Source organism: Salarias fasciatus, chromosome 1, assembly GCF_902148845.1.
Source record: "Salarias fasciatus chromosome 1, fSalaFa1.1, whole genome shotgun sequence".
NCBI classification, from domain to species: Eukaryota; Metazoa; Chordata; class Actinopteri; order Blenniiformes; family Blenniidae; genus Salarias; species Salarias fasciatus.
Genome location: NC_043745.1, coordinates 31,769,504 through 31,782,861, shown reverse-complemented (window position 1 = coordinate 31,782,861; position 13,358 = coordinate 31,769,504). Strand labels below are relative to the sequence as shown.

General features: G+C 40.7%; 1 protein-coding gene across 1 annotated transcript; it reads right to left on the bottom strand.

Moving 5' to 3' along the window:
* Positions 1-350: 350 nt before the first annotated feature.
* LOC115389319 (beta-1,3-galactosyltransferase 1) lies at positions 351-6,089 on the bottom strand. Its single transcript, XM_030092816.1, has 2 exons — positions 5,925-6,089; positions 351-1,737 (listed from the first exon to the last, which is right to left on the bottom strand). Exon 2 carries the CDS (start codon positions 1,726-1,728, stop codon positions 412-414), a length of 1,317 nt encoding a protein of 438 aa, XP_029948676.1. The 5' UTR covers positions 1,729-1,737; positions 5,925-6,089; the 3' UTR covers positions 351-411.
* Positions 6,090-13,358: the final 7,269 nt, after the last annotated feature.

Here is a 13,358-nt window from a genome sequence, read left to right as displayed (position 1 = left end):
AAAGTCTATGTACAGTGTCATTTGTTGTAACAAAGATACATTGGCCAGCCAACATCTGCTAGATTCTACGCTCTGACTTTTAAGCAACAAAACAAAAAATCTGAGTGCCGCATACAGTATAATAAATGGAATTTCATTGTGCAGAGGAACAATCAGGACTGATCACCATTGACAAAACACACACACACACACACACACACACACACACACACACACATATATGTGTGTGTATATATATATACACACACACACACACACACACACACACACACACACACACACACACACACACATATATATATATATATATATATATATATATATATATATATATATATATATATGTATACAGTGACTGTTTTCCTGAGAACAGCCTTCAAATAGAAATGTTTAAAGTTTTCATTGTTCATATCAACAGTAGGGTCCTGGTTTCTTAAAGTCTTTCCAGAGCCAGACCCGATCAGTTCTTTCCTCGGTGGTCGTGGCTATAATCCTGGAGAAGCTGCAGCGGTTGTACCGCAGAGGAAAGACGTGGAAGTAGTCCCAGCCGGGCGGGTCGGTGGGAGGGATTCCCAGCTGCTGCATGCACAAGCCTAAAAACACGTCTTCAATGTAGACTGGTTTCACGTGCCGGGACGCCTGGATGAGCTTCTTTGGAAGGTCGGAAGACAAAATATAACCGAGACCCAGAGCGTAGCGTGGGTACTGTGGCTGAGGGTAAAGATCAAACGGGAGGTACCACTTAGACGATGGGTCCCTCAGCACCGCGGCATTCCGCGCCACAAGACCGGTCATGTAATTATATTTTGGAGCCCATATGAGCATGTTTACAAGGTTTTTTACATTGAGGAACATGTCGGAGTCGATCTTCATGGCGTACGAGGCTCCCGGGCAGTGGGAGTCCAGCCACTCCAGCATCACCATGGTCTTGATGGTGAGGTTCTTGTAGCAGTCGACGAAGTCGCTCTGGATCAGGTCCCGGTGCGCTTCGCTCTCTTGAAGAAGCTGCTGCTGCATTTCAGCGTCGCCCTGCAGGCCCAGCAGGAAAAACACCCTCACCGCTTTCCCGCTGACCGAGCTCTCGCTTCCCCACGTGGCGCGGATGACGTCCCGGTCGGCCTTGTTGTAGGGCGCCACGGGAACCACCAGGACCAGGAAGGGCTTCTCCTGCTCGCACCTCTCCGGCTCGTTGATGATGAAGTGGTACTCGTAGGGGTACTCCACCAAGTAAGGACCGGGCGATACATACGGCGCCGGGGGCGGTCTCTGTGTTTTAACGGCTTCCTGGTGCGCAGTGGAGGCGATGTGAGTTTGAGGGACGACAGGTGAGCTGGCATTGGCTGAAAAACCCGCAGCAGCTCCAGAAGCAGCAGAGGCCGTATCGGCCTTTACAGAGGACATAGCAGAAGCAATAATGGCTTTAACAGAAGTAAAAGCAGCTTTAACAGAAGCAACACCAGCAGCGTTGGTGTGCAAAGTGGGATTAGATTCAGGCGTGTTGCTGTTCCTGTTTCTCGTTCTGAAAGTGGCACGTTCTGTCTGACTTTTGTTGATCCTGTCCGGCGGGTTTGTATGATTTTTCATCTCCATTTCAGAATTCCATTTGGAGGTGGTCTTTGTGCTATAAAATAAATAAGCTACGACAAAAATCATCAAGCAGATGAGGCCATGGCGTCGGCACGAACCAGTCCACAATCTCCTGTGGTCCGCCGGTGGTCTAGTCGCCATTGTCCCTGCCTGAAACAAGAGATGAGTGACTTATGAACGTTTGTACATCCATATGCACAGGTACGTCAACAGGCCTAGTGATTTTTTTTTTTTTTCCTGTTTTGACACATTTAAAGTATAAAAATGATATATTATTTCTTCATTCAATCATTACAGGTCGTATATACCACAAGAAAGTGGTGAGACAGGTCAGTTTTACCCCACTGATGGTTGTTCGTCTGCGACAGACTGGCGAACCGTCCGGGGTGGACCCTGGACTTGACCCAAAGAAGCTGGGATTGGCTGCAGCACTCCACGACCCAGATAAGGACCAAGCGGGTGATAATGGATGGATTCTTTTTTTTATTTAAGTCAAGAGCGTTAAAAGACTTGATGAAACCCATGAGAGTCACTGCTACTCCAGTGTACTCCAGTTGACTTCACTTAAGTTTTCATAACATAAAATAGTTTTGTGTGAAATTGCATTAATGTTCAATTTTTTTTTTGCATTAAACCTTCTTTTTCTGCCACACAAGGTCACACCAGTGCAACGACCCTGCTGTCTGCTCAGCATCCTGATAGGCCACATCTGTGAAGTGCATGGGTTCGACAGAGAAGAAGGCCTTTTGTTGTATGCAGGAAAAAATCTTAGAACTTTGAGAGAAGCAGGATCAAAAACAAAAATGCTGCATTTCTGGTTCAGCATAACCTGTCTCTACAGGGAGTTTCACTGTTCATCTCGGCTGGCACTTCGGACCAGCTGAGGGTGTCTCACCCACTGTCAACAGGCATGGGATGAGCTGCAGTTGGAAAAGCAAATGTTGTGTGTATTGACAATGGGACACATGAGGGTTAAACTGCCGACCGTGGTTTTGAAAGAACACACACACTCTGGGGTTAGCCAAATCTACGCTGGGTATGTCTGAGTGAACGAATGGATGACAACCAAACGAAACACAAGTCCGCCCTTAAGTATTCGTTTCAAACAAGCAAAGACAAGAAAAGTTGCATGAAAAAAAGGAAAAATGTCTAATTTGATAAGATTTGGACTGGGTCTATGAATGCAGTGCATAAAATTGCTATTGTAGCACCATCAACTAAACTTGTAGGTCCTATTCTCAAATTAATGTTCTGCATTTAACAAGTATCATTCATAGTTAGACTGCTATACTGTATATATACTGGAGGCAGTAGGAAGCTCCAGCACGCTCTCACAGTTTGGGGTCTACACACACACACACACACACACACACACACACACACACACACACACACACACACACACACACTGAGTCTGAAATGTGATTGCATCATATAACTTGTTCATTGCCTGAAATTACTGAATCACTCAGTTTTTAGGTGAATCATCCATTCTGTCTGACACCTGCATCGCATGCTGGTGTTTTTGCTCCAGGTGGATAAACAGGAAAACCACAACTCATCCATGGCTGCTGCCAGCATTCTGACGTGATGACTAAACAGAGGGGTCATGGGAATAGACTGGTGCTAACAACAATGACACCAAAGTCAGACATAATTAGGTAATTTACAATACAGATCTAGTAAATCAATTCACAGCAGAATCAGTCATCACCTGATGAACACAGTATTATCAGTGGGCTATAAAATTGTAATTTCCTTCAGATCAATTGATTACTATTGTGATTATCATTCAAATTATGCATATTTGGAAAACAAACATAAACACGATGTATAGGAAGTAGTCCAGTGGCTCAGAAGAGCAGAACAGGTTTGCGGACATGTTATTCTTTTAAAGGCCCTTCCCAGCTTTCTTTAATAGAAAGATCACAGGGAAAAGAGACCAAGTTCTTTTCACCTCAGACATTAAAAGAGATCACAATACGTGTGTGTGTGTGTGTGTGTTTCCTTGCAACGTGATTCACAAAGTGAAGTGGGCACGTCTGACTCACACACCTCTCATAACTTCATATAGAAGCTAGGTAATTAACCACACGCAGCGCGCTGAGGAGAAAACGTCTGTCAGGCTTCCGTTTGTCTCTGTATGTTTATTTTGTCATGAGCTCGGTTCAAGAGATCTATCGAGTGTCAAGTGAGTTGCAGCGTTTTCCCTGATTCTAGAGGCAATGTGGCAGAGGTCAGGATAGTTTACTAAAACTACGCATTCTACATACACAGTCACAGCATTCTGGATGATTATAGTGTAAATACAACATGAATAATTACAAGGATTCAACCTCATTTAAATATATCAGCACTTGTTTATATAATTTGAACACACAAATTATAACAAGCACAAAGTTAAAATATTTAACAGTCTTGTGCAAAATTGACAGTGAAACTGAATCAAAACACGAAGACATTGAAATGCATGATTTCCACGTCACTTTTTTAATTTTACTTTTAACATTAGGAACAATAAATCCCATGTTATGAATCAGCACCAGTCTCACACACACCCCTCCTCTGTTCTCGTTTATTGATGTTCCCCGGTTCAGTTTTACAACACGTCCACACACATCCATTATCCAAGTCGTCTGTTGATAAAACTTGATCAAACTTAAAATGGACTCCACGAAGAGAAGCCACAGTTAACAGTCTGATGTGATCTCAAGGCAACTTGATACATGATTCCCTAACAAAGACATGAGGTGTGGACAGTGTCATGGCATGTTGTGATTCCATGTTATAAACCAGTTAGCTGTGTTTCTGGATGGTGTTTCAGAGTCGGGCTCCACATTCCCTCTTATCTTTGAGCACCTGCCCCTCCAAAGGTCTCCGCACGGCCCTGATACGGAGAACCACACATCTCGAAAACTGAGACACACCACATGCACCGAGAGGCACTGCGAACATGCATAGAGTGGTGTAGGTGTGGTTTTTATTCGTGTGGAGTTTTGGCACTGTATTGACACCATCAGCAACTTCCTTTTCTATAGTTTCTCTGAAACAAACATGTAAATTATAACAATATTCTGTCGCTTCATACTCCTTTAATTATTTCAATAAATGTTCAATTGATTAAAACAAGTTTCATTTTTGTAAAATATAGTTGAGTCAGTTATCGAGATAAATGTCTTTTTTATTGTATTTCTTGTTAAAGTATAATCCGTATCGTGCTTGCTTCTTTCGCTTTATTATCACTCAACCAGAGTTGGTGTAATTACTTCAGGGTGTCAAGATTCCGTTCCTGGAATGCGGGCATTCTGCATGTCTAAAATCTCTCTCAGTTACAGCGCATTGCTTTATTGAACTTTTTTACAAGTTTGATGAAGACATTATCATTACATTCAGGTGTCCTGAACACGTGGACGTCTAAACCATGCAGGATGCCGGCCCTCCAGGAACAGGATGGCATGAGAAAACAACTGTGGAGAAAACTGTGCACACTATACTTACATGCACAGCACTGCACACAGAAAACTACCGATAGTAAATAATAGTAGTTATTTTAATACAAACATGGCAACATATTTGATTGTATGTAATTAAGTAACTTGCAATAGAAAAATCTTCTGAAATATCATTAATAAATAAGTGTCTATCTTTTAGTATGCATATATTTGAGTGAATAGAGTTTTAAAGTTGAAACAAGAATCCAAGGGGTTATTTTACTATTAAAACTTAGGATTAATGTCATTATTTTCCATGTCATGCCAAATCGTTCATCTTATTCGGTTGAGGGTGGCGGGGTGCTGGAGTCAATCTCAGCTGACAGTGGGTCCAGCCTGGAGAGTATAGCAGTCCATCACAGCGCAAACACACACTCTACGGGTAATTTCGAGTCCCTGATCAGCCTCGCACGCATGTTTGAGGACTGTGGAGGGAATCCCACAAAATACAAGGGAGGAACAAACAAATGCCACCCAACCATGCAAACTACACAAGCGCAAGGCCGGTGTTTGAACCCATGACTCTCTCAATGCGAGGCAAGAGCTCTGACCACCGTTTTACCATGTGAAGCATTGATTTTAATTTAATACAAATCATGAAAGAAAATACACATCATCCAGTTAGTTTATCAGAGGTTGCAGCAAAAGTGAAATCATTGCGGGACTCTTCCTATTGCAAATGAAAACATGGGATGAGAAAAAAAGGAAGAAGTTCTAAAAGTTCACTGAAGTGCATCAATCATGCACAGCTTTGTTGTGAGGGTTAAAAAAAAAAAAAACTAATTCCTTTTTTTTTCTTCCTTGTTACCCAGCAAAGTTTCACTAACATTAAAAATGCTGACATACCTTTTTTCCCCCTCGTCCTTATTAAATCCTCTTCAAAGCATGTCGGTGCTCCTCTCTCAATAGATGTGGATTTTTCTTTCTTTCCAAATGTAAGATGAAAAAGCTGATGGATGTCGCTCCAGTTAAAAGAATCATGTCTTTGCTTCAGCAGCTCGATGCTGTGAGTTCCAGGTGAGAGCCTCACCTGTCAGATCTGAGGCAGCAGCAGTGCAGCATTAAGCCCCCCCCCCTCCTCTCGTCACCATGGTACGGTGCGCTCTTTAGAAAGCCGCACCTTTGTTTACTCCACCCCCTTTCCTCTGGTGCTTTTTCCCTCATGCCAGTGAAGGGTTACTGATCCTCCAGAGGCCTTGTGTGGGAGCTCCTCCACTTATCACAGCTGTAGAAGCAGCCGAGATAAGTGGCGGTCCAAAAGTCACCTTTTCTCAGGTGAGAAATGATTTATTTGGCCAAACAGCCCTGTAACATATCGGCCTTGACGTCTGACTGACTTACTGATGCTTCGGTTGTTTGGCTCATTCATTTGGTTAGATGGTTAGACTTTGTAGTTTCCGTCTCATGAGCTCACACCACATGACTGACCAAACTATGCTTGAGAAGGATCCATGACAAAGATCACGGTAGTCGTGAACGCCCTTTTCCTTTCCTTTTTCTTTTGTCACAGTTTTACTTCTATGTACTTTTGAAAATTCGCTGAAAGTGCGGCCAAAGCGATGGATACAGGTCAAACACAGCTCATAAACAGATGCTGAAGAAACACAGAACAGCAGAAGCCCACAAAAATATCACACAAACCTATAAAATGTACGAAACTTTGAACATTTAATTGTAGTGTCAGATTAGGCAAGATCCCTCCCTCATGGAAAGAAACCATTATATCTCTATTATTCCAAAAGAAGGTAAAGACAGAATATTGTTGAAACTACAGGCCTATGTCACTTTTAAATGTGGATTATAAACTCTACAACTCAATCATAACTGTAAGATTCGAGACATTCATGCACGCAAGATTTGATTGATGAAGATCAGTCTGGTTTTATTAAAGAGAGGCAAACACGAGATAATATAAGAAGGTGCTCTCATGTTTTAGAAAATTTACAGAACAAGAGGGAAAATGTAATCCTGGTTAGCATATATAGACACTGAAAAAAACATTCAACAGTGTTAAATTAGGTATTTCTGTACAAAGTACAGGAAAAAATTAGATTTAATGAGGACTCTGTGAATTGTGTCAAGGTGTTAGATCAGCAACCTATGGCCAGGATTAAAATAAGAGATGGCTTAACAAAATGATTTAAGTTGGAACGGGAGACAAGACACAGACGCAGCCTCTATTTATCGAGCCATGAGTCCAAATGATTAGACAGGAAGAAGAAGTTAAAGGGGTTAAAGTAGGTGGGGAGGAACATAAGGTAGGACTTTTTGCAGATGACATTTTGATTTCCCTAAGGCAACCCAATGAAAGCTAACACTCATCATCAGATTATTGGAGAATGATGGAAAATATTCAGGCTACAGAATATCACAAAAACACAGGCTTTGTCAATAAACTACTTCAAGTCCCAAGGGGAGGGAAACATATCAACTAAGTTGGAGTGCTAAATCAATCAAATACCTGGGAGTAAACATCACAAAAGAATAGATAAACTATACAAAGTAAATTATAGAAAAACTTAAAGTTGCAAGCAGTATTGATCAAGACCGAGCCTACCCGCCGGCCCACGACTGAGATGTCCTTGTACCTTGGTGACCAAAATCCATGTCACTGGGAGTTTTGCTACATTGTAAGCATCCATTGTCACAATTCTATCTCATTTTTTGTTGTAAAATGGCTTTTATTTTGAAGGAATTTGGGGATTTTATTTTGGAAAGGTAGTACATGCTGTCATTGACAGTGGTTAACCCGAAATGTTACATTTGTTTTGTTTTAAATGTCATTTTTAAAAAAAAACAATAATATATATATATATATATATATATATATATTTTGAAGGGGTTTGAGGCTCTTATTTTGATAGTCAGGTCTCCTCCACTCCAGCAACCACAGATATATCATTTTTTGAGGTTTTTATTTAAATTTTCTTAATGAGAAATTGCCTTTATTTTAAAGGAGTTTTTGCATTTTATTTTGAAAAGAATGAATTGCTAATGTCTAACAATGTAGCCTATGTAAAAACTTTTAAGAGTCACTGAATGAAAGAACTGACTGCCAGAGTTTGATTAACAGCTGCTCTCAGCTGAATGACTGCGCTGTACGCCCATATATGGTCATGCCGGTGAGGCAGCAACAAATAAACATTTCTGTTTGGGAAACAACTGCTCCCTGATCCATTCCCTTTGGGCAAAAGTGAACAAGAACGATCTCATTTGAAGCAAAACCGCAACACAAAATTACAAAATGACCAACATGACACATAAGATTAAAATAAAATCAGTGTTTCAATATGGGACCAACATGAAACTGAACATTTTTACAATTGCAAGTAGGCGAAACAACACATCTGCAAACATCTGCAAAACCACAGCACGAAATATTCAAGTCTTCAAACATCCCTGAAAAAATTTAAATTGAACTCAGAGATATGTTCAATCAGCACACAAGAGGCAAATGAATCCGAAACACAAAATTGCCACACAAAGATGAGCTCTGTTAACACACCGATGCAAAGGAGCCACAAATGAATAAATGCACTGTAGCAATAACACAATAGAGGTGTTATGAAAAATATCTATCTACCTATCTATCTATGCGGAATAAATAAATATATGTGCCTGTGAAAATGTCTTTTTTTATTACATATTTATGTTTAATATAAATACAGTATGTCCAACATAGGATTAAAAAAAATCATTCGCGGGTGAAATATTAGCTGCGGCAGGTGATCCGCGTTCGACTGAGCAGTTCCTGAAGCATATCTGCATGAGCCTGCAAAGTTGCAAATGATTAACTAAGCCCTCGGTGAAAACAACCGACTTTTGCTTCGGCATCAAATTGAAAGGGTGAAAAACTGTGGCACTTCTTGGAGGTCAAACATAAATGCACCTAAGTATTGAAATGAAGCAGCAACTCTAAACTCACTCACTGACTAAATTAGTCAGTGAGTGAGTGATACAATTTGGTAAATGTTCTTTTAAGTATTACTTAATTAGCACATATTAAAGTACATTTTGTACTTTAATATGTGCTAATTAAGAGCAATTTCTTGAAAGAACATTTACCAAATGTATCACACAGCCTGAAAGGTTTTTGAGTTCTTGACAGAAGAGTCAACGTTTCATTCATAATTGTGAAACAATTATAATGCAAGTGATTCCAAAAATTATACTTATTCACATCAAGTAAAAAAAAAATATATACACAGGTCCTGACTAACTAAATATAGGTGTGTGTGGGTGTGTGAAGAGAGAGCGAGAGTGCGTGATCGGTTAATACAGGGTAGGTGGCAGCAGGTCAGACGAGTGTCATTTCAACATGTGGTCAGTGAGACAAACTGGAGGGAGGCTGTAGTTCTGCTCCTTTAACTCTTAAGAAAACCAGTTTGGAAGTGTGAGTGGCTTCAATTCAATTCAATTCAGCTTTATTTATATAGCGCCAATCACAACATAATCATTTCTAGACACTTTTACAAAAGAAAACCCAACAGATCCACACGAGTAAGCATAGGCGAGTGTGGAAAGGAAAAACTCCCAGTAACAGAAAGAAACCTTTGCAGGACCAGGCTCAGAGGTGGCGGCTTTCTGCTATTCTGGTTGGGGTGAGGCGACAGAAAGAGTAAAAGAGATAGAACAGACAGATAAACATCTTGTATCTGCTCAGCAATGCTCCACTCAAGCAGGTGGATTAAAGGGGCTGTATCATGCTTTTTTTTAGCTAGTCCAAACCCTAGAAATGGCATTAACATGGTAATAGTTTATTTTTTGGCGCTAAGGAAAAGTCATTTTGTTTGAAATAAAAGATTTCCTGGGGCTAATACTGAAACCCGGAAGAGAAAACGCTCTGTTTCACTGAAAATCCCGCCTCTCCCCCTGTGGACTTTGACTGACAGCGCACTTCAGCCAATCAGCGCTTCAAAACAAATACGCTAGCTAGCTTTAGCTCTTTAGCTCTAGCTTCTCTACACGCAAAGACACATGAAAACGTCTTTTCCTGTGAGAAACTCACCAAGCGCAGACCCTTCAGACTCTTGCTCTTGCTTGACTGTTGCTTTCAGACGATGGTCAAAGTTTATCTCCATAATCGGAGACACAAAAAAATGCTGATTTCCGAGGGCCTGCGGGGGGGGGGGCGGGGCTCAGGGGAGCCATCTTCTCCGTGTGACGTCAACAAGGCTATCATGAGCTTACAGACTACTCAACTCGTCCTCAAGTTCATCTTTCACATGATTGTCTCGAGACACTGAATTTCACCGTGGTCAGAAGGCGGGTTACTGTGGGCAGGTGGACACAGCTCTTTGGCTAAACCATTATCTTTGATCCACTTTTCTAAAAACCACGTCTACAGACTGAAGGGAATTCGGAAAAGGTTTTGTTCAAAGAGGATGGTAAGGGTTAGGGTCAAGGTTAAACTAAGGGTATTTGCCCAGGGTACAAAAGAAAAACATTCTTGTCACCACCTCAGGAGAGTCATGCTCGCTTTTGTACTAATGAAGTAAATACTTTGTAAGTTTGTATCAAAATATGTACCCGGAATTCAAAACCGAAGCAACTGCCACAAAATGCTACTTTGAAGAGTCACCAGGGTCAGGATGAGCTGGTGGATTTTGCAATACTTACAGATGAGAATAAAGATCTGGCTAAATGACAGTTAGTTGCTGTTTTGTGTCAGATTCATTCATGGAGGAGTGATCAGAGAGCGGGCAGTGGGGTTTTGTCAAGGCCACTGAGAGTCTGCCAAGGGACTATCACAGAAAATCCTGGCGGTCCTTCGTCCACTTGAACTGGATCCTACTCTCTGTGTCGAGTTCTGCTTTGATGGAGCGCCTTTTATGTCGGGGAAAAGGGGAAGAGTTCAGGCTGTCTTGAGAGAGAATTTCCCCAAAGCCATTTATGCACATCATAGCCTAACATTAACTTAGTGTCGTGTATTGCAGCCAAAGAATCCGGGCATGTCAGCCCTTTTTTTATGTTAATTCACAGTTTCTTCGGTTTATTAAGATCCAAAAGGAAATTAACCCTGACTGACTCTAAGAGCATGGAAGTGGAACGACTGTGTGACACCGGATGAAGTTCAAAGTCTGGGTCAGTGCACAAGATCTAAACCTGTTGGGTGTGTTACTAGAGGCTCCAACTGAGTGTGCAGAAATGAGTGGACAAACTAAAATAGAAGCAGAACAACTGTTGCAGCAAATACAAATTAAAAAGTTTATCTTTATACTCTTCCTAGTTTACAATTTGTTTACAGTAAAGTAACAACAGTGATATTGCCACAAGGGGACAGTTTGGATTATAACGATATAATCAATGTGTTTAACTCAAGGCCCAGAAGATTCCGTCTTGTGCAGGACCTGCAGGTGAGTGTTGTATGTATTTATTCTGGCGCATTGTGGCATGTTATGACTTTGGTTATGTAAGGAAGTTCTGAACTTAAACTTAACTCAATTTGTCTGACATTTCATTTCAAAAGTTGCGCTATATCAGGAGGATTGTGCGCACTGAACTGTTCAAGGTGATAAACTTGAGCATAGCCGCTCCGTCTCCCCTGTACAGAAGTGTTAAGTTTTGTGCTAATAGCAAGTTAACAGTAAACGTGGCTCTCCTTGTAGCCTACACACATGCAATGTATTTTCCTCTTTCACTCTTTCAGGTCTCAACAGTGAAATTCAACAGAAGTGCAGTTGCAAAACGAAACATTTTATTATACCATAAAACTTTTAAGCACACAGCTGATATCAGCTTTAAAAATAATCAGACCCATCGTAATTTTCCAGGAGTATAAGTCACATGCTGGCTCCTTCGGCAGACTCCTTATGTCAGCATGAAAGCCCAGTGAGTGTCTTTGAAGAATGAGTTGGTTTGCTGCTCAGGAAGGAACTGGTCTGAATTAATCACGGGACTTAGCATGATTTGGGCTCCACACTCTTCCCAATTTCAAGAAGTTCATTTTGGCTTCAGTAATAAGCAGTACCCAACTTAAAAAGCAAAAACACTCCCTTGGACCCCAAGCCTGTGTGTGACAATGAAAGAAAAAAAAATACAGTTCTCTTACCTAAAGCCCTACCTCTGGAAAAACAGGAGAAAAATCTGTCAGTGTCAAATCAAAAAGGACTTTGCACTCATACTGGAAACTGCTTAAGAGTTCTATTTACAGTGCTCAGCAAAAGGATTCCATGGGACTCTCCAAAGGTAACGCGAAAGTCCTCAAACTAAGTTACTTGTGCTTGCCCATGAGATAACGCATTCATGCTGGTGTTATGGTGGTGCCAACAACAGTCAGGCATTCATCACCTGCCCTGTATTACTAACCACACACACAGTCAATGGTCCTAACACACTCTCTCTATGCAAGGATATTTTTGACCAATGAACCATCCTATTATTTTTTGTTAAAGACTTGAATTTAAGCTGGAATGCTTGACGTTGTTCTGATGGTGTGGTGTTTTTCCTAATTAAGGCTTCAGTTTCATCGATTTGTTAAATAATGCACCAAATTGTTATATTTTCTCAAAAAAATAAAGCGGAACATCCTCAATTTGTAAAAACTGTTGCAATATGTAGGTGGCATTTTATTACAAAAATGAGGCGAAGTTCATCCCATTATTACGCATTAAAGCAAATAAATAAAATTGTGACATTAAAACATAATGAGGTTAACATTTATTCCATTGCCACATAATGCACCACTATTAACCCTAACCCTGCATTTTTTTTCTTGGATATTTAATGGGAATTTCAAAAATTATAATAAAAACCTCTATTTTTACAGATTTGTTTTCAAATGATCCAAGTTGTTTTGATTATTAATACTTCTTTAGTACAGCAATATTCCATCGAGATTATTAATGTTGGAAACATTAACAGGCCAAATAATAATAATGATAGTAGTCATATTTATTGAAATATTCAATTAATATGTCAGGTAACTGATTTTGATATTAGCAAAAATATTAATAGCAAAAATATTAATATCGTAATGGAATTGCCGCCTTTGGTGTGATTTCACGTCTGTGTGCTTATCTGTTTTTGTCTTTGTGTATGAGTATGTGTGTGTCTCTTTTGTGCGTGTGCTCGCGCGTCACCTAAATATTTCTTTGTGTGGTTTAACTGTGTGTGTGTGTGTGTGTGTGTGTGTGTGTGTGTGTGTGTGTGTGTGTGTGTGTGTGTGTGTGTGTGCGTTTAGCTCTTTCTCTTCTCGCGAGCGGTGATGTGCGCGTCCTCGCTTCGTGGCCTGCGTGATGACGTAAAATCCACGGCGTCCTACGTCATATCTTCCAACTC